General features: G+C 40.1%; 1 protein-coding gene across 12 annotated transcripts in view; it reads left to right on the forward strand.

Moving 5' to 3' along the window:
* Nucleotides 1-22,562, forward strand: part of LOC134337418 (PWWP domain-containing DNA repair factor 3A-like) — a 74,227-nt gene that overhangs the window by 14,578 nt on the left and 37,087 nt on the right. For 2 of the 12 annotated variants that reach the window (XM_063032397.1, XM_063032396.1), the window contains exons 3-6: nucleotides 3,544-3,630; nucleotides 17,223-17,311; nucleotides 18,484-18,566; nucleotides 20,332-21,591. In XM_063032397.1, coding sequence (XP_062888467.1) covers nucleotides 3,544-3,630; nucleotides 17,223-17,311; nucleotides 18,484-18,566; nucleotides 20,332-21,591 — 1,519 coding nt within the window. Of the gene's footprint in view, nucleotides 1-3,543; nucleotides 3,631-12,741; nucleotides 12,787-16,069; nucleotides 16,197-17,222; nucleotides 17,312-18,483; nucleotides 18,567-20,331; nucleotides 21,592-22,562 lie in introns of those variants that run through there. The other 10 variants (XM_063032403.1, XM_063032400.1, XM_063032406.1 and 7 more) reach the window with 9 other exon arrangements.

Below are 22,562 nucleotides of genomic sequence, written 5' to 3' on the forward strand. Positions count from 1 at the left end.
AACAGTGACTTTCTCTTTGCTACTCTCCCATAAAGCTGCAATTGCTGAAGCACTCGGGCAACAGTTGTGCGTGTACAGTCTCTCCCATCTTAAACACTGAAGCTTGTAACTCCTTCAGAGTTGTCATAGGTCTCTTGCTGGCCTCCCTTCCTAGACCTCTTCTTGCACAGTCACTCAGTTTTTGAGGATGGCCTGCTCCAGGCAGATTTACAGCTGTGCCATATTCTTTCCATTTCATGATGATTGACTTAACTGTACTCCAAGGGATATTTCAGTGACTTGCAAATTTTGTTGTATCCATCTCCTGACGTGTTTTTCAATAACCTTTTTGCGGAGTTGCTTGGAGTGTTCTTTTGTCTTCATGGTGTAGATTTTGCCAGGATACTAACTCACCAGCAGCTGGCCCTTCCAGATACAGGTGGATTTTTACTACACTCAAGTGAAGCACCTTTACTGCACACAGGTCTCCAAAAACAGATCTCCATTTAACTAATAATATGTCTAAAACCAGTTGGCCTAAAACTTCTGGGTAGGGTGGGGTAAATACTTTTTATGGGCACTGTATTTGCTAAAAAATTGTTTTGTGTGGGTTTTTTTTCAGAATCATGTAATTAAGAAACTGTGCTGAAGGGCTAAGGGACGGAGTGCAGAATATTTAAAATTGGAGTAGTAAAAAAATTGCCTTGGCCTTGGGCTTTCAAACCTTTCTTGAAATCTAAAATGGGAGATGGAAGAATGTGCTGTGTAAAGGCCAATTTATACTTGTGCGTCAAATCGACGCTGTAGCCGCGTACCCTACACCGTACCCTATGCCGTAGCCTGACGCGCACCTCCCCAAAAATGTAACTACGCGTCGCGGCGACGCAGACCGCAACACTTACGATTGGTCCGCTTGGTAGCATCGCATTTCCTCCTAAGCTGCAATAACTTCCCATTGGGCGACTGAAGGGCAGGGAGAGAACTCTGGCTGCAATGCTTTCCATAAAGCTTTACAGACCTCCGAAATTTTGGAGGACCCTGTGCTTGACACCAGTTTGTAGCTAGCTGCTACGGCCTGTTGACTTCCACCTGAAGCCAAAACTCGAATGGTGATAGCCAGTCTCTGAGTATACAGTGCGTACACTGATGCGAAATAAATGGTTGGAGTCGATGAACCAAATCGTCAAATCTACCTGCTGACATCCGAAAATATTTGAAATGCATTTCCTCGTCCATGTCTCTCAGTGGCCGGACAAGTACAGAAAATTTACCCTCCTTCAGTTTCAGTCGCCATTGTTTGAAGTTTGAGTTTCAACACGAAGAAACTCAACATAGTGGCATAGAAACCCCACCGCCAACTAGTGTTTTGGCAGTGAATTGCAGAGCAACGCAGACACACCAACGCACAAGTATAAATGCTCACAACAGCATATCCCACTTGCATAGGCTACGGCGTAAACTAGTACGCACAAGTATAAATCAGCCTCAATAGTCTGTCCAAAGCTTAACATTGTAATGCAATAATATTATATAATCTCTATTGGAGCAAAGTTCAAAATAAGATTTATTATCAGAGTACATGTATGTCACCACATACAACAGTGAAATTCTTTTTCCTGTGGCATACTTAGGAAATCTATTGAACGGTAAGCTTAGACAGGATCAATGAACTAGAAACGATGCAAATATAAATAAATAGCAATAAATAATGAGAGCCTGAAATAACAAGATAAAATCTTTAAAGTGAGGCCATTGGTTCTGGATGCACCTTGAGCCTGATTGTTAAGGGGTAGTAATGAAACCACCGGGTTTCCTTGGCTGCGTAAGTCTAGGGAATACGCACTCTGTCCCCCCAAACCCATGAGATTGAGACGGCTCTCCCACCCCAGACCCTGGTTTGTGTGGATACTGTGTCATTTGCTACCCTGTTACAACTCAGTGCCAAGAAACAATAGACAGCACACTGCATACGATTAAAGGAATTATATTCATGAATGTTACTAAAGGGTTAGTAAAGAAAGGAAAGGAAAAAAACCACAGAGGGCCCATTCTAATTAAATAGTCAAATGTGCAGAAGTTGGAGCTCATCTTGAACTTCTCTCACTCACTTGCTGGGCCCTTGGTCTGCATGAAAGCACACGCCACCTTCCGAACGTCACTCACAATCCATCTCGAACAAACAGGTCTCCCACTGGGTCATAACCTACTACCAGTTCTCTCCAGCATCGTCTTTCTTCATCTCCCACTGAACAAAAAGACCCAGCTCACACCGGTGTCAGGCACACAACCGAAAAACACAGTCACTTCATTGGTCGGCTCACATTCCAAAGCACCCATAAACTCTAACTATAACCTAGAACACTACTTCTACAGAAAGACCATTACATTAGCAGTGAAACCTTGCCCCAGGGTGTTGCAGTAACTATTGTGAACAGAAGTGGATCTGAAGTTTCTTCAAACCTAGTGATGCTTGTAGAGATTGTTTAAGTAATTTGTAGAATGAATAAGTCATTTAGAGTTTTATATTTAAATAGTAGTATTTCTGCTGTTGCTTGGTTAATGAGATATTAAAAGGATAATCATTTTGTGATATGTTAAGATTTTAAATGTGATAAATTTTAATATTTGTTTTTGATTACGAATTGGGTCATGTATAAATTGGCTCTGGAGTGAATAGCTTAGATGTAGGTAAAAGAGTAGTATGGGGTAAAGGGGTTCCTTTTCATGAAACACAATCCTTTCTGGAACTAGAACGGACTTGTACTATTGTGATTGACTGCAGTTGAACTAGGCTTAGACTGGGGTTATTTTAGAAAGGACATTTAGGGTGGTCACAGATTCTTAAATTTGGAATGGGTAGGGGAGAACATGGGCAAAAGGGACCAAGAAAAATGAAATCTGCTTTAAGCACTACATGAAGGGCCCGATAATCTGTAGTTTAACGATGTTACCCCAAAAATAATAGATGTGTTGCTGGTCATATTCTGAATTCCTATGGATGCTCGAACATACAAGAGGTAAAGAGAAAACAAGGAATCAGGCTAGTTACCTTGTCATCAGTAGTAGGGGGGAAATACCAGAGTCCATTATAAAGAACATAATAGCAGAGCACGTGGAAAATAGTGAGTGTGTTGGACAGTCAATATGCATTTCCAAAAGGGAAATCGAGCCACAGATACAGTGGAATCCCATGGGGGTTAATGAACAGTGAGCATGTCATGTTTGGACTTCCAAGAAAGCTCTCTGTAGTTCTCGCATAAGAGGTTAGCACATGGAATTCGAGGAGGAGCTGTTTGGTAGACAGGAAACGGAAGAAATAAATGGATCTATTTGCAGGTTGCAGCTAGTGACGGAGTTACTTCAGGAACCAGATCTAGGGCTGCAGCTGTTCACCATGGTGTACAGTGGCATGCAAAAGTTTGGGCACCCCTGGTCAAAATGTCCGTTACTGCGAATAGCTAAACGAGTAAAAGATGACCTGATTTCCAAAAGGCATAAAGTTAAAGATGACACATTTCTTTAATATTTTAAGCAAGGTTACTTTTTTATTTCCATCTTTTACAGTTTCAAAATAACAAAAAAGGAAAAGGGCCCGAAGCAAAAGTTTGGGCACCCTGCATGGTCAGTACAGGTTTCCCCCGCCATCCGAAGGTAGAGTGTTCCTATGAAACGGTTTGTAAACAGGAATGTCGTAAAGCGAAGAAGCAATTACCATTAACTTGTATGGGAAAAATTTGTGAGCGTTTGCAGACCCAAAAATAACCTACCAAATCATGCCAAATAACATATAAAACCTAAAATAACAGTAACATCTAGTAAAAGCAGGAATGATATGATAAATACACAGCCTATATAACAGACATCCCATCTCTCCCGGAAGTTCCGGGAGTCTCCCGCAAAGTAATAGTGGCTCCCTGATGCCTGCAAATTATATACAATGTCCTGGAAATTGGTTTTTTTGAGAGCGAGCGTGAAAGAGCGCGTGAGAGAGAGCAAGAGCGAGAGAGTTCCAAAAAAAACGTCAGAGTGGCAGAGTGTTCCAAAAAAAATATAAAACGAACGTCACCCCAGACTACACTAAAGTGTACTCCTGCCTAATAGGGGTCGAAATAATGACAGTGTTTCTCGCTACACTGTTTGCAACAGTGACTTTTCTATTGCCCATGGTGGGTTAAAACTGTAAAAGACATGTTGAGGTGAGTTTAACAGGTGTCATTCATTCATTAGCTTAGCTAACGTTATTTAAACTAGCTGGCTAGCTGCTAAAGAGCTACTCTATTGCAAACATCCCACATCTCCCGGAAGTCTCCCGCAAATTGATGGTGCTACCTCCCTGAAATGAGTTTTTGCAGGGTGGGATGTCTGATATAAAGTAGAAATACTTTTCCACAATCATTGCTGCACTGTTCTCGGTAGCGAAAATCTCACGCAAGTGCTCTTGGCAGAAACACAGCGCAAGCGCTCTCCAGTAACCTTTAAGCTATGAAGCTGCCAAATCATACCAAATAACACGTAAAAATACACGCCGATATAAAGTAGAAATAATGTATGTACAGTGTAGTTTCACTTACCAGAATTGGGACAGCGCCGAGCACACTGATGGTGTGTTAGGCTGAGTCGTCGGAGGTCAGGGTGGTGCAGTGACTCCCCACCCTCCGGGCAGCGACCCGATACTGATCCGCGAAGAATGCAGGGGCCCAGCAGTGCCTGGGACGCACCCAACACATCTTTAAGAAAAAAGCCAAAATAAACATGCTAATTAATTAGGTGATTAATTAATTAGATTGCCGATTGCGTCGCCTCTGATCTGGGCCGACATTTACGTGCCGGGCGGCACCTAATTAATTAGCTTTTTTATTTAGGCTTTTTTCTTAACGATGTGCTGTGTGCCTCCCGGCTACCGCTGCATTCTCCGCGACAATGTATCTGTCCGCGGCCCGGAGGTTGGGGTGGTGGGACATTAAGGTGTCATCTCATCGTCCATCAGGGCAGGCAGGTCATCTTCTGGTATGTCTGCCTCGATGTCGAAGATCAAGGTTCGTCATCTGCTGTGGCTGATGTGGAAGGCTTGCTTGACTGATTAGCCTCGCGCATTTTCAGATCATGCAGTTCTTTGTAAGCACTCAAACCATCCTGCAAATATGCCCTAAACCAACGTACCCTTTCAAAGTTAAAGTCGTACTTTATCATTGCAGCGAAAATCTCACACAGTTGCTTCACATTCAGTTCCTGGACAACTTCACTTTCGATCCGATCATTTACTGCATTCGGTTTTAATTGTTATCCTTTCCTCTTCCAATTGCATCAGCTCTTCATCTTATCAGTTCTTGGTCATGGGATGCCAAAACCTCTTCAACATCATATTCGTCAACTTCCACAAGCCAAACTCACTTTGTCCTTACTTGTTCACCACGATCGAAACGCTTAACTATGTCTAGTTTTACGCTAAGTGTAACACCCTTACGAGCTCTTTCAGGCTTTTCTGATACCTTAGAACTCATCTTGCAAACGGATGCTCAAAATAACTCGACATAAAGCACAGATGCTCACAGGCACGGTGTTTAAGCAATGCTGGCGAGAAATGCTGAATCCCGGGAGGAGCGGCTGCTCAGGGCGTGCGCTGATTTTTTTTCGCGCGCTGCCTTTTTTCGTAACAGTGAAAACACCTTCTGTTAGCAAAAACAGGGAACTAATGTAGGTCTTTCGTAACAGTGAGGTCTCGTAAAGCGAACGTTCGAAAAGTGGGGGACACCTGTACTTAGTAACACCCTCTTTGGCAAGTACCACAGCTTGTAAACGCTTTCTGTAGCCAGCTAAGAGTCTTTCAATTCTTGTTTGGGGGATTTTCGCCCATTTTTCCTTGCAAAAGGCTTCTAGTTCTGTGAGATTTTTGGGCTGTCTTGCATGCACTGCTCTTTTGAGGTCTATCCACAGATTTTCGATGATGTTTAGGTCAGGGGACTGTGAGGGCCATGGAAGAACCTTCAGCTTGCGCCTCTTGAGGTAGTCCATTGTGGATTTTGAGGTGTGATTCGGATCATTATCCTATTGTAGAAGCCATCCTCTTTTCATCTTCAGCTTTTTTACAGACGGTGTGACGTTTGCTTCCAGAATTTGCTGGTATTTAATTGAATTCGTTCTTCCCTCTACCAGTAAGTGTTCCCCATGCCACTGGCTGCAACACAAGCCCAAAGCATGATTGATCCACCCCCATGCCTAACAGCTGGAGAGGTGTTCTTTTCATGAAATTCTGCACCCTTTTTTCTACAAACGTACCTTTGCTCATTGCGGCCAAAAAGTTCTATTTTCGCTTCATCAGTCCACAGGACTTGTTTCCAAAATGCATCAGGCTTGTTTAAGTGTTCCTTTGCAAACTTCTGATGTTGAATTTTGTGGTGAGGACAAAGGAAAGGTTTTCTTCTGATGACTCCTCCATGAAGGTCATATTTGTGCAGGTGTCGCTGCACAGTAGAACAGTGCACCACCACTCCAGTGTCTGCTAAATTTTCCTGATTTGCCTTTCTAGCAATCCTACAAGCAGTTCTCTCTGAAAGTTTTCTTGGTCTTCCAGGTCTCAACTTGACCTCCACCTTTCCTGTTAACTGCCATTTCTTAATTACGTTATGAACTGAGGAACCGGCTACCTGAAAACACTTTGCTATCTTCTTATAGCCTTCTGCTTTGTGGGCGTCAATTATTTTAATTTTCAGAGTGCTAAGCAGCTTCTTAGAGGAGCCCATGGCTGCTGATAGTTGGGACAAGGTTTGAGGAGTCAGGGTATTTATAAAGGTTTGAAATTTGCATAACCTGGCCTTTTCCTAATAATTGTGAACAAGCCATAGCCCTAACAAGCTAATTAAGGTCTGAGACCTTGGTAAAAGTTATCTGAGTGCTCAAATCTCTTGGGATGCCCAAACTTTTACATGGTGCTCCTTTCCTTTTTTTCACTCTAAAATTGTACAAAAGAAAAATAATACACTAATCTTGCTTAAAATGTTGAAGAGAATGTTTCATCTTTAACTTTATGACTTTTGAAGATCAGTTCATCTTCTACTCACTTAACTATTCACAGTAACAGAAATTTTAACTAGGGGTGCCCAAACTTCTGCATGCCACTGTATATGTAAGTGATTTTCTGATTGCAGATTTTCTAACTTCTCATGACATTGCTAATCATGTTGCAGAATTTAAACTTTGGGTTTAGAAACATTATGCTTGACTAGTGCTGATTCGTTATTTGGATAATGCAATCTTTAAGCTACTCTACAATGATCACATTATCAAGATTAACTTATTTTCTTCAGCCTACCTGTGATCTCTGCACTGCACTTCTTGATCCCATCGTTTTTATGAATGGCAGCTGAATCACAATACAATGTAGGGCATTCTTGCAGTCATAGGCTAGATGTAGAAACCCTGTGTCTGGTGACTTAAAATCTAACTTTCTTGTTCAACTCCTAGATTTCACTGCTGCTTTAAACATCGTGCATTTACACCTTCAGAGTCGACTGCCTTCCTGATTACCACCTTGCCATAGGTTGCCTACTGTCCTATTAAATTTCACTCAGCTCTTTACTCATCTGGTTTTTCATCAGGCCTTCAGAGAGAATTCAGGTCTTGTAATTTCATCTTCAGGCTTTTCTTGATCTTGCCCTTCCGGCATCACAACAATACTCTCCAGTTACAATTTTGATTATTATATCAGTCACTATTCTGAATCGGACTGTGTAGATATTTCCTGTCCACCATTCTTATTCTAAACATTCATTTCCTCACCGGATGAACAATGATGGCACTCCCCGGGGTGGGCTACAAGTGGTCACTTCAGTCAAGGGGGCTACTACTGAGGACTGTAGCATGCAGATGGAGGCCTTCCATGCCTCAATCGCATTCTCCTCATTTCTTACTTTGCAAATCAGCTCAACAAACAAGGGAGAGGGTAGCGTCTTATGAGACATTCAGAGACCCCAAGTGATTAGGTCCTGTTACTGGGTACCTTTTGCCACTTGGTCCATTCTTAACTGATTCACCTCAACCACTTGAATCCCCCCCCCACCCCCCACACAGCAAGCAACTCAGCTGCATCTCTAGCCGAAAAATATGGGCAGAAAGTTTTCCCCCTTTCTCCTGAAACATGCTCTGAAACCCTGTCATAAGCTCCATTGGACTTCCCGTCACGCCAAAAACATTTTCTAGCGCTTGCGTGTAGCCTGCAGAGTTAGCAAAAGGGGTTCTGTGTCTTTACAGATCTCACTACACCAGCGACTAGCCCCCTCAAGCTCTCTACCAGTCGCTGTCTTTTCACGTCATCAGAGCACTGCCTCTCATCCAGCATCAGAGAGGTCTGCTCTGCCCAAGTCTCATACTGCTCTTCCCCTTTAGGGATGAGCTTCATTCCCGAGAAGATTCTCAGCCTACAACAGCTGTGACTTTCAACCTGGGCATTTTGCCATTTATTCATCAGGAGGATAAGGGCCGCTACCAACTCAGAACGCTCATCCCTCACTCGAGGACTCATTAGACCTTCCACATCAGACCACTCCTTCCCTTCACTCTGCAGAATCGAGAGCAACTTGTTTTTAAAAGTCTCTGCCCCCAGCTACAGGAAACTCTGCTTCGATTGGGTACGCTTGCCTCTTGGAAAGTATGGACAGCCCACGGACCCCCTCTCCTGGGGTCCCAGGCAGTTCTGCTGCCATTACATCACAGCTAAAACAAAGTTTTTGCCTGCCATTTTGTAAACCTCCGCTACGTGATCATAAACACAAGGAAATCTGCAGGTGCTGGAAGTTCGAGCAACACACACAAAAAATGCTGGTGAATGCAGCAGGCCAGGCAGCATCTATAGGAAGAGGTACAGTCGACGTTTCGGGCCCGACGAAGGGTCTCGGCCTAAAACATCGACTGTACCTCTTCCTATAGATGCTGCCTGGCCTGCTGCATTCACCGGCATTTTTTGTGATCATAACTGTTCCCAATTCTTTAATGGTACTTAAAGTCAGAATTAACAATTCATTTGGGGCTACTATTGTCTACCCCACTCAATACACAAGCATTTAATACTGGTAACCCAGTGGATTCATGCCAGCACTCAACCACATATCTTCATCACTTTACTGGACAATAGTTTAACACATGCTAAGCACACAATCCACTGGCTCAATGCTCAGGGTAATCACACAGCATCCAGCAAAATCGATCCAAAATGAAACCCTGCTGGTTTCCTTGGCTGTGTAAGTCTAGGGAAGATTCACTTTGGTCCCGTCAAACCCATGAGATTAGGACTGCTCTCCCACCCCAAACCCTGGTTTGTGTGGATGCTGGGTAATTTGCAGCCCTGTTATAACTCAGTGCCAAGAAATAACAGACAGTACACCGCATAGAATTAAAGGAATTACATTTATGAATCTTGACTAAAGAGGTGGTAAAGAAAAGAAAGAAAAACAAAAAGGGCCTATTATAATTAAACAGTCAAATGTGCACCAGTTGCAGCTTAATTCACCAATCCTCGGTTGACCTTGCTGCCCAGTTCCATCAAATCACGATCTCCTCCCTGGATCGTATCCTATGACCAGTTCTCTCCAGTGCCTTTTCTCTTCATCTCACGCCAAACAAAAAACTCAGCTCACATTCCAAAGCATCCGTTATCTCTAACCATAACCCAAAAACTGTTACAGAGAGATGATTACATTAGCAGTGAAATCTTTTCCAGGGTGTTACCTATGTCTTTTACCACATATCATAATTGATCTGTTCAGAAATTTGTCCTGTATGCAAAGTCGTGTACAGCTTTTTATTGATACAATCTTAAAATTAAGATGGTACTAGACCTTTTTAAATATGTAAATTGGAAGCCTGACATGAACCACCATCCTCATCTAATACTTGGTCACCAGGCCCAGCCTGCATTGGAATTATTTTCCATTGTTTATGGGATGTGGATGGCTGCCATTTATTCTCTATCCTTAATGGCCTCCTGAATTGATTGGCTACTTGTGCCACTTTCAGAGGCTGGTAAAATCAACAACTTTGGGCCGAATCACAACGAAGATAGTCAAGGTAGATTTCCTTTTATAAGAACATGTGAAGCAGATGGATTCACAGTAAACTCAGTGTTTCCTTTCTCTTTCCCTTATTTAAAAGAAAAAGCAAGTTGTGAGGAAGATTGCATAGTCTACAGAAGAATATAGGTAATTGAGTGGGTAATAAAAGTTTGGCAGATGAAATGGACGGGAATTTGAGATGTTTAATTATGCTAGGAAAGGTGGATTATTTTTAAATGGAGACTGACTCAGAATGCTGCAGCACAGTGGCACCTAGTATGACTGCACATAGAATATACCAGTTTAGCATATAGATAGACCAAATAATTGGGAAAGTAAACTGAACATTGGCCTTTATTACAAAAGGGATGACTATAAATCTACAGTGTGTTGGTGAGAGGGCACCTGTGTACTAAGCTGTTTTGATCTCTGTAACAAAGAAGAAACTGTATTAATGCAATTGGGAGATATTTTGTTTGATTCCTGAGACGAGCAAGTTTTACAAGGAAATGTTGAGCAGGTCAGGACTGTGGATGTTGGAGTTTTGAAAGATCAATAGTGATTTTATTGAAATGTGTAATTCTGAGTGGGATTGAGTCAGTTATACACTATGGAAACAGGCCTTCAGCCCAATTCATCTATGCCAATCCAGTTAACTGCCTATTCTTTTAAGGAATACTTCTACTTGTGGGAGCAGGCGCTCAAGCTAGGGGGCACGCTTTCAGAATAAAAGTAGTCCATTTTGAGATGGAAATCTAAAGAAGATTCTCCTTTCAGAGGGTCTTGAATATTTCTAACTCTACCCAGAGAACTGTTGAGCTTAATCATTGACGAATATTATGGCTAATATTATTCTTTGCATGTAAGAGTTGGAGCCAATGAAAAACGTAGGAAAATGGTGCCATGTCCAAGGTGGTCATTTATCTTGTAGAATGGTAGAGCAACCTTGAAGGGCTATGCAGCCTACTTCTCCATTTTTTTAGTATTTATAGTAACCTGGATTCTTAAGTTCGGCTGAGTAACGTCTCATTGAAAAGAGAGCATTTTTGTGCGATTGGTGCAGTGTTGGTCAAGATTATGTACCCAGTTATCTGGAGTAGGACTTAAAGTTACATGACTATTACTGTCTGTATGTTTTTTTTCCTTGTCTTGTTTTTTCTTCTTGTGTGGTGCTTGTTGGAAGATTTTAATTTTTGAATTGCTAAATCCAAGACTCTGTCCTAGGAGAGTACTCCCTGTGCTGCTGCTGCTGCTACTACTACTACTGTTGTTCTCCCTCCCCTCCCCCTCCCCCCCTCTCCATCTACGCATCTAGGCGTATTACAGCGATCTGCAGGATGTATAATTAATTATAAAACTTCAAGGGACTCAAATTCTCGAATACAACCTAGTCTCATGTATAAACTGAATAATAGACTCTTCAATCAGATGTTGATTCTCTTGATGGCCAAACAAAGATTTAATAGAAAACCAAAATAAATTTAAGCCAGATAGCCTCTTGAACAACATGCTTCTTTCAATTTTGTATCAATTACAGCTCAGCAAAACATGCTGGACTGTCTCTGGACTACCACAGTCACATAATCCAGTAGGATGTTTTCCTATTATCTTTAAATTATAGCTTAGCCCACAATGCCCCAACCTAAGTCTTGTAAATTTCACCATATCTCTACGACTTAAAAGGTAACAGTCTGAGACCTTTTTAACTAGTGGGTGACTAGAAAAATAATGCCTGCCCCCTTAATTCATTTTTCCAATCCTCCTGCCACTTCTTCTCTATACCTTTTTTAATCCTGCTTCTCAATTCTGCAATGCCATCCACAATTTCATTTCCCTCCACCCCAGCATGCCCAGGTATCCATGAAAATCTAACTGCAGAACCCATCTTCCCTACTCTAAACAATACTAAGAGAATCTCAATAACTAACTCCCTGTACTCTTGTTACAACTTCCTCAAAAGTTGATCCTTGTGAGCCCTGTAGGTCAAATCATAGATTCTGCTTTAATTTTTTTAAGCTTATAAATAGATGAGAAATATCTTCACTGAGTACAATTTAGTACATTATGAAATATATGGATGTGGAATTGTGTGGAAAAACTTTGCAGTGATTCTTCTTGTTTTGGAGAGTATCTTATTCTGTTCCGAGTACATTAATTCCATTAACGCAAGTTGTATCCTACAGAAATGTTTAATCATGATTAGCCATCTAAATTTGAGGCACAATTGCGATACGACCAGCAAATCCTAGTAGTATATTATCTATTTATGATTTATTTTATTAATTAGCTCAGATTTCATTTTCAATTGGGTGATCTTTTTTTTTCTTGCTCCCTCTTTGCCACAAAGCACCTTCGTTTTGTGAAGGTCATCAATACCAATGGAAATGCTGCCCTGAGTGTATTTACATGTTTTGCACTTTGTGCTCATCTCAAACATGTCATTTTTATCAAAGTGGGTAACTCGAGTCTCATTTTGTAGTGGATGCCATTATTGGCCCCATTGTGGCGATGAATAGCCAATGGTGTATGGCCATCATGCATTCCAAAAAGCCAAGGTGACTCCGTTACAATTGGGCCTGTCATCTTAAGATTCCTTTAAGATCTTTATTGGAATGTTTTTTTAAATCTTCAGTTTCCAATGTTTTCTTTAATCTTTATTTTCATATGGAACATTGTCTTAAACTTTCTTTTTGTATTTTTAACTATTGTGGTTCTATAGAAGTTACATTCTTCGTTGGGAAATTAACAAATACTCCCATAAAAGGTAAGATTCATATTGAAGTATGTATATTTTTCCTTGTAATGTGCATTTTAACTTTTGCACTTGGTGACAAATAATCAGTTAAAGTTCGTATTAATTTTGCTTTATAACCGCTTTAGTTTAGCTTTGCCTTGTGACTACTGTTTTAAGTCTTTGCAATAAGAAGCAGATTGAAGGAAAAACAACATTTTGAGATGTCCTTGTAGCTGACAATGCTCAGGAGTAGCTGCTTTTCTGGACCTAAAAAGATGTACTCATTGTTGTACAGTTAACATAAGTGCACATTGGTCCTTGTGTATAATTGTTTTGATTCCAAAATATCGCCTTCTGGTCTTATTGAAACCAGAAAAATGTGCTGCATTCCAAGGATGTGGTCAATAGTTTTAATATTCTCATCGGCAGAAGAGAGAGGATGGTGGTGGTCTGTCATATCTGATGAAAACAGGAAATTTGTGGGAGAGTTTTTAAAGGTAGAAGAGCCTTTGCACTGGGTAAATTACACTCTCTCTACCTCAGAGTTCCGGGTCCAGTGGTATGAGTAGTCATCACAACTAGGTTCTACCTTGGTTGCAGTAGGTGACCAGTACTTCTGTGCCTCGTCATGCCCTTTGCTCTCCACAGAGTGTTGTAATACTGCCTTCCTGGCTGTTGGATCTCACTAGATCTAATCCACCTAGTCCATTAGAGCTGACTTCACATTCTCGGGCAGGCATGTCTCTATCTCACTAAAGCATGAGGCCACCAGCTATCCTCACCTGGTTTAGCTTGCCTATCAGAGTGGTGCACTGTGTGGCCACTGTCACTTACAAACTGCTACTTGGAGCCCTGGGTGAGAGTTGAGTGTCCAGTGGGAACCAAAGCTGAGTGAGTTGCCCCAGGTAGAACACAAGACCCTTCACCAGTTGTGCTACCCCTCCGTGGACACCCAATTCACCCCAAAGAAAGAGGATATTAGAAGCATAATTAGCAATCTCAACATGTATACCCATACTCCTCACCCTTTTTCCAGTCCTGACAAAGTGTCTTGGCCCAAAGCATCGACTGTACTCTTTTCCATAGATGCTGCCTGGCCTACTGAGTTCCTTTAACATTTTGTGTGTGTGTTGCTTGTATTTCCAGCATCTGCCAATTTTCTCTTGTTTATGTGTACCTTTTGCTGTCTTTACTGTAATGGGCAGCAAGATTTGTCCATCGTCCAGCTGAGGCAGAGTGCCAGCTGGCAGTGTAGTGGCATCAGCTTCAGATTTTGAGGCGAATGGTCCCAAGTTCGAATCTGGCTGGCTGAATCTGGCACGTTTTCTATCCATGCTGGGTTGAGCGTCAGGCTAGCAACTCAGCTTCGTTTTTAAAAAAAAAGTCAAATGCTAAGGAAATGTCAAAAATGCTGCCCAATGAGGTAGAACATTGCTTCACAACTGGGAGACTTGTGTTAAACTTAATGACCATCAATATAGTTTAGTCAACTCCAGAGGCATGAATTTTTGAATGTATCAATTTTGGGTGCGATACAAGATATTTCTTGAAGCCTTTGATATCTCTTCTGCTGATTTGAGGACCTATAACTTCTCTCGTTTGCCCCTCAATCGCAATTGGTGGGGTCAAGCTTGATCCATTGCTGGCATTTGATTTGCCTGCCAGCCTGTAAGTTGAGCTGCCTTCCAAAACAAAAGAAACATTGTAGCCTGGCCCTACCTGAAATTTGGAAAGGCCACTATATTAACACCATCACTAGGCTTTCTTCCAAATCTTGGGTTTTATTGTTGCATGAAAAGGTAATTTTTATTACAGTAAGCATTTTGAACCATTGGTGTTTTGTTGGAGCAGATAGTACTGCTACTGCTGATTGATAGAAGGAACTAATTTCCAAAAGAACAGAAAATTAAGTCTCCTATTCTTACTAGCAGTGTACTGGCAAGAGTGCTAGAAAAAAGACTGAATAGTGTTTATGAGCATTGGGTCCTTGTGCACAATTTCCTTGCTATTCCAGCTTCTATATAGAAGCATCTTTAAAGCTAGTGAAATGGGACCCATCCTAATTTTTGCCAGAGTAATCGATGTCAATTTACACATGAATTATAAACTTCCAGAGAGACTGAGTGGTTTTGTGAATGAAAGCTGATTGTGAACTGTAATTGTAGCACAGCTTGTACAGTGCAATATAAACCTGTCCATTCATACCATTTACCCCTAAATTATGCTGTGAGACCAAATGCAAATACAACAGCAGTTCAGTGGTGCCTTTGAGGCTTTCATGTGTACAGTGACAAAAATGCTAAGTCAGTGATTTATCATTCTTTCTTTTTCAATCTTTTTATTAATTTCATAGAATGAAAACATAACAAAGCAAAAATACAAGTAGTAGGAGATACATTGTTATATTTAAAATGAGTAATTGTAGAACCAAATAGTAAAAATTAACAAAGCTCCCAATCGTGCAGAATAATAGTGAATAATACAAAGCAAAAAAAAACTGAAGAAAAATCATGAAAAAGAAAAATAAGAGAAAAATAACAAACCCCATCCCCAAAAAAAAACTAAACTAAACAGAATTAGTCAACTAAACTAAAAGACTTGGGCAATACTAACAACTTGAAAATGGGGAAGAAGAAAACCTTAGTGTCGACGACTCCACTCCTCTCAACCAATAGTACAGAGAAATAAAACAAGTTGGGAAATAGTCAAATTACATCAAATGAAAATGCTGAATGAATGGCCTCCAAGTTTTTTCAAATCTAATGGAAGGGTCATAAACCGCACTTCTAATTTTTTCCAAAAGTGATTTATCATTCTTGCTGCTGATTTTTCTTTATCTTGATTGTTACTGCTCTGTGAGGAAGTTAGGAGCTCAATTTGGCAGTGATTAATTAAATCAGAAAATATGATGTTAAGTGGCTCCGTTAGCAACCATTTACCAATGCTTGCTTGTGAATCTTTGGAGGCAGAGAATTATGTCCCTGTAACAACAGTGGAGCTGTAAATATAATAGATAACTGAACTTGCATGTTCTTACGGAACTAAGATTTCACATTGGCTGTATTCCATTTCTTCCTTTGAAACAATTAACATCTTTTTAAAGAAATCATGATCGTTCTGCTATTCTACAAATCATTTGCTGATTCCACCTCGTGTTGCATCTGCTTCTTAATGGTTTTTCTTCATGCTTAACTAAATATGATTCTGCCTGGTAAATCCAGTAAGTGTTTCACAGCATTAGTCCTGGCAGATATGTTCCTCTAATGGTGATGTGTTGTTTTGGATAAAAATACTTTTCTGTTATTTGTCACAGAAATAACAGAATTGTCTCTGAACTGAAGAACTGGTTAAGAAGAAACCATATTAGATGGTCCGGAGTCAAACCAGGCCTGAGCAGGCAAAAATGACACATTTCCTTCCCTGAATTAATTAACAAATCAGTGAGTTTATATAAGAAAATCTGGGTAGTTTTAAGATTATTGTAAGACTGACTTTCTTAACTTCAGATTTATTTATTACTTGAATTACATGAATTGAGCAGCTTCAAGCTCCTGGGTGTCAAGATCTCTGAGGAGCTAACCTGGTCCCAACATATTGATGTAGTCATAAAGAAGGGAAGACAGCGGCTGTACTTTATTAGGAGTTTGAAGAGATTTGGCACGTCAACAGATACACTTAAAAACTTCTGTAGTTGTACTGTGGAGAGCATTCTGATAGACATTCTGTCTGGTATGGAGGGGCTAATGCACAGTACCAAAAGAAGCTGCTGGAGGTTTTAAATCTAGTCAGCTCCATCTTGGGCACTAGCCTACAGCGTACCCAGGACAACTTTAGGGAGCAGTGTCTCAGAAAGGCAGCTTCCATTATTAAGGACCTCCAGCACCCAGGGCATGCCCTTTTCTCACTGTTACCATCAGGTAGGAGATGCAGAATCCTGAAGGCGCACACTCAGCGATTCAGGAACAGCTTCTTCCCCTCTGACATCGATTCCTAAATGGACATTAAGCTTTGGACACTACCTCACTTTTTTTTAATATACAGTGTTCCTGTTTTTGTAAATTTTGTAATAATCTATTCAATATACATAATTGATTATGTATAATTGTTTTATTATTATTCTTTTCTTCTCTCTCTGCTGGATTATGTATTGCATTGAACTGCTGCTGCTAAGTTAACAAATTCCACGTCACATGCCGGTGATAGTAAACCTGATTCTGAAATGCCCCAATGATCATGGTAGTATCCAAACTCATTTCTCAATGGACCAGAGCCATTAAGTAATTGAACCACTATATTGTGACACCTCATATTGTTTATATAAACTTCAGTAACTAATTGACTTCCTGAAGTTTAGACATGTAACAATCACAACTGCAACATTAGTTGTGTTTCAGGTACCCCACTTTGTATACTTTGTTAATGAATGTACAATGTTGTCCACAACTTTTTTTTTTCTTTTTAAAAAGATACTGTTGAAGTCTGGTATTTATCCCAGTGAAACGCCCAAGACAAATTCAGACTGTTTAGATGTCCAAATAATATGCTTGGATAAACGGTAAGTATTAAAATTAAATTTAATCTTGTCAACACAAATCTTGACAGAATTGTGCCCATTTAATTAAGTTCTATGACTAGAAAATGTAATAATTCTTAGTATTTTCTGTTATTGTACATTATTTTCTTGTGTAGGTGTTTCTGCAAAGTGGTAGGTGTGTGTAACATGGTGTCAGGGTGGTAGAAGAGGCAAATACATTAAAGACATTTAAGAGACTCTTGGGCACAGTAATGAAAGAAAAATGAAGAGTTATATGGGAGGGAAGGGTTAAATTTATCTTGTAGTAGGTTAAAGGGTGGGTACAACCTTATGGTCCAAAGGGCTGATACTGTGTACTGTTCTATGTTCCCAATATAACGAGGCTGTATTCATTTCTCAGCTAATGCTACTGTTTGATCATTAAATAAATTGCTGGGTAAATATTCTCCGGATCCAAGGTTTCCACACTGGGGTACAGACGGAACATCATATCTGTGAAATTTTTGGTAATTTATTATTCTTCTGCCCTATAACAATGAACAAATGCAAAGCTGGGAAATGAACACTCAGTCTGCATATTCTGCATAGTTGTGATGGCAAGTCAGTTGAAAATTTGTGAGAGCTGTAATACACATGAAATGCTGGAGGAACTCACCAGGCCAGGCAGCATCTATGGAAATGAGTAAACCAGTCTTGATGAAGGGTTTCAGCTTGAAACGTCGGCTTTTCCATAGCCTGGCTAGCTGAGTTCCTCCAGCATTTTGTGTATATTACTTTGATTTCTAACATCTGCAGATTTTCTCTTGTTTGTGAGAGTTGGTTGCTCAGTAGGATTCTGGGTTACCTGATTCGTTAGTCCTTTCATAGAATTACAATTTTAAGATCCTCACATTGCACTCCTTAAAGTGAATAAGCAATATTTGTGATAGTTGGAATTCATCTTGGGGAAAAGATTACTTAAAATTTTGAATATAATTGATGTTTTAAAGCCTATGATCAAAATAGATTATTTCCAAAGGTATTCTGGCAATAGACAGATAAAATCTCTATTATATTACTTAAGGTGAATATTTAGAATGAAATTTCATGTACCCATTATAAAGCTACAGTGAAATTTCTAATGACAAATAGATAAATTAGATGTTCCTTTATCACTGTACATTAACCTTGCAAAATCAGTATATAACATTCAGTTTGTATTTGAGGTTGAGGGTTAAGCGCACTGACACAAGACCATTTGAGGAAGAACAAGTCAAAAGCATTAGCGGTGGATTGGGTGAGTCCTTGATAGCAAAATATAGTTCTTCTACAACAAAAGCCTTTGAATGAGTTGAGCATTGAAGGTTGATAAATGAAGATAATGGTGTCCAGCATTAGTTAAAGTAGTTTTGAGTGCTCTCACCTAATGTGGCAATCTCATTTTTTTTTTCAATGAACTTAAATTTTCTTATTGTTGCTCTGTATGTTTTTGTTCTGAGAAAATTTTGCATGTATGTCTCTTTCGCAGTGTGGGTGACCCAAAGTGTTAGAATCAATTGTTAAGCATGAGGCGATGGAGTACTTGGTGACACAGGACAAGGTAGTACAAAGTCAGCATGGTTTCCTTCAGGGGAAAATCCTGCTTGATGAACCTGTTGGAATTCTTTGAGGAGATAACAAGTAGGATAGATAAAGGGGATGCAGTGGATGTTGTATATTTGGACTTTCAGAAGGCCTTTGACAAGGTGTCACGCTTAAGGCTGCTTACCAGGTTAAGAGCCCATTATAATAAAGGAAAGCTACTAACATGGTTAGAGCATTGGCTAATTGATAGGAGGCAGCGACTGGGAATAAAATTATCCTTTTCTGGTTGGCGGCCAATGACTCATGGTGTTCCGCAGGGGTCAGTGTTGGGACTGCTTTTATGCTGTATATAAATGATGTAAATGATGGAATGGATGGCTTTGTTGCCAGGTTTGCAGATGATACTAGGTTGGTGGAGGAGCAGGTAGTGTTGAGGAAACGGGTAGGATGCAGAAGGATTTAGACAGATTAGAAGAATGGGCAAGAAAGTGGCAAATGAAATACAATGTTAGAAAATGCATGGTCATGCACTTTGGTTGTAGATATAAATGTATGGACTATTTTCTAAACGGGGAGAAAATCCAGGAATCTGAGATACAGAGGGACTTGGGAGTCCTTGTGCAGAACACGCTGAAGGTTAACTTGCAGGTTGAGTCAGTGGTGAGGAAGGCAAATGCCATGTTGGCATTCATTTCAAGAGGTCTAGAATACAAGAACAACGGTGTGATGCTAAGGCTTTATAAGGCACTGGTGAGGCCTCACCTTAAGTATTGTGAACAGTTTTGGGTCCCTCATCTTAGAAAAGATTTGCTGGCATTGGAGAGTGCCCAGACGAGGTTTACAGGGGTTATTTCAGGAATGAAAGGGTTATCATACGAGGAATGTTTGATGTTCTGGGTCTGTATTCGCTGGAATTCAGAAGGATGGGGCGGGGGGGATCTCATTGAAACCTTTCAAATGTTGGAAGGCCTAGACAGAGTAGATGTTGAAAGGATGTTTCCTATGGTGGGAGAGTCTAAGACAAGATGGCACAGCCTCAGAATAGAGGGGCGCCCTTTCAAAACAGAGGTGCGGAGAAATTTCTTTAGCCAAAGGGTGGTGAATTTATTTTGTTGCCACATGCAGCTGTGGAGGCCAGGTTGTTAGGTGTATTTAAGGCAGAGGTTGATAGGTTCTTGACTGGACATGTCATGAAGGGTTGCAAGGAGAAAGCAGGAACTGGGGTTGAGAAGGAAGGGGGAAAAAAAAGGATCAGCCATGATTGAATGGTGGAGCAGACTCAATGGGCCAGATGGCTTAAGTCTGCTCCTATGTTTTATGGTCCTATGGTCTAAGTGCAAATTTATGGGCATTACGGTAGTCACAGTGGCAGATATTTCAGTTTTGTTTCAGAAGTAGTAAGTCTTGTTTAATTTCAAGATGTTTTGAAGGTTTGTTTCTCCCTGTATGATCAATATCATTTTTTTTTTAAAAATCAGTGTATAGAGAAGACTCTACTCATGAAGAAATTTTGGAGGAACTGACTTACAGGAAAGCACTTCGAATCGGCTTGGACATTTTAGCAGGCCAGGATTCCGATACCACTCAAATGACTATAAGCAAACCTGTAATGGCAAAGACTGGGGTACTTGCTTCAGAAGAGTTTAAAACGAGCGGGTGTGCTTTAAGTTCTAATGGAACAAACAGAACATTGAAGCCAAATGGAGTGCATTTGCTTCAAGAACAAGGAAGCACATGCACTCGACAAAGTAGCAGGAGAGCATCTTGTATTAAAAAAATGCCAGAAAATGAACAACGAAAAACATGGACTAGGTCATGTACATTACTGCAGTCTTCAATTAAAATGAAAAACGTGTCGGGAAAGGAAGAAGGTGGTATTGTGGGGAAAAGAAAAAGGGGGAGAATGAAAAAAGATCTTTGTCACCCCCAGAAAGATGCTTCAGAGTTTAGTCCCACACAATGTAACCAGTCGATACAACCAATGAAATCAATACCTACTGAAAAAAATAAATATTGCAGTAAAAAATGTGAGAGGTCACGAGAAAAGGGAAAGTCTTCATCCCAAGCCTGTAGTTCTACAATCTCTGGAGTAAAGAAAGATCAAAATGGAACATTTAAAAAGAATAAACAGAAGTCAAGGGATTTTTGCAAGTCTCTCTGTGAAGGAGTTTCAAATTCTTTTTCAGCTAATTGTGACTCTCAAGAGGTTTGCACATCTGACATTCCTCATAGTTGTCTAGAATCTACTCCAAGACACAGGACTTGTGGCAATATTGGGTCATATAAATGTTCACCACTTTTAAGCAGCTGTCAAAACATTGAGTCTGAAAAGAAAAGTGATTGGATACAAGCTCATGAGGTAGAAAAGCATAAAAGGAAAAAAGGAAAGAAGTGTACGGAACCTATGGAATGCCTTAATACTAGCAAGACTTCAGCTGATTTAGATGCTAACGTAAACTCAAGCAACCAGTCAAATGTAGTGAGCCTTGCACAACCAGAGAGTCCAGAACAACATTTGCGGAGCTCTATATTTGAGTTTGCACTGGATGAGAAAGTGAGCCCTATAAGTGGATGTAACCAGAAGAACAGTAGTTTAGACAGTCCTCAGACAACCTGTCCTACTGCCATAACTGTGGAGGGAGCATTAAGCCCTTTAAACATTAGGGAAGAGGAGGAAAATTTATCCACTGCAGTGCTTGAAACTTGCCTTGGGTCATCATCATTTGGAGTTGAAGTGGGTAAGATGATCTTTATATTGTGACATTAACTCTCTTTACTGTCCAGTCAATAATAGAAATGGCTAATATATTTGACTTTAAAACCTGAAGGTGATTTTTTTTTAATATGAATTTTAGGTGTCTTGTATTTACTTGAAGTAAAACTATTATTAGAAAGGATCATGATATAGATTAGAAAATGTGATCTTAAAATATTAAGATTTACCTATGGAAATACAGGTCTAAGGTCTACATATTCAATACCAAATATTGATATAACTATACCAAATTTGTTTTAAGCCAAGGCTGTTAATCACTAGTCATCAAGAATCATTGACCTGGTAAAATATGATTTGGGACCTTGAAGAGAAATGGGAAATTTAACTCTCTTAAGAGTCATCTTGTGTCGAATGTTTTTTTTTGTTTTATTCAAATATTTAGTTGGAGTCAATTTGATGCAATACTTGGCTCAGTAATTTGCTCATAAATTGAAAGCTACATTTACTGCAATTATCCCCTCAGAAACAGCTTCAAATGATTTATTGTTAGGGAATATGACTAGAGGAGTTAGACTTCACTGATCAAAATCTTTTTTTGAAGAAAAGCACTTAATGCTAACATGGTCTGCCAATAACTGGAGCTGAGGTGGAAATTCGTAAATGGTACTTGTAATGAACGTGGGAAGCAACGCAGGGTAAATTATTCGGGAGAATACAGTGAGTGAAGGATAACTGCGTTAAAATTACATGCAATCTGTCAGTCAGCAATGTGCATACTATGCTTGATTAGCAGAGGAATTATTAGTTAACAGTATTTAATTAATCTTTCATGTCACCATATATAACCATTTTAGAATGTCTAAATGTCTTTTACTTTCTCTGTTGTACTGGAACTGGTTCATAATTGAAGGTTGACCTATTATTTATCATTCTTGATGAGCTACAGCTTTACTTTCTGGCATTTTATAAAGCTTCAATCACAGCAGTTTACCT

Source organism: Mobula hypostoma, chromosome 24, assembly GCF_963921235.1.
Source record: "Mobula hypostoma chromosome 24, sMobHyp1.1, whole genome shotgun sequence".
Taxonomy (NCBI): Eukaryota; Metazoa; Chordata; class Chondrichthyes; order Myliobatiformes; family Myliobatidae; genus Mobula; species Mobula hypostoma.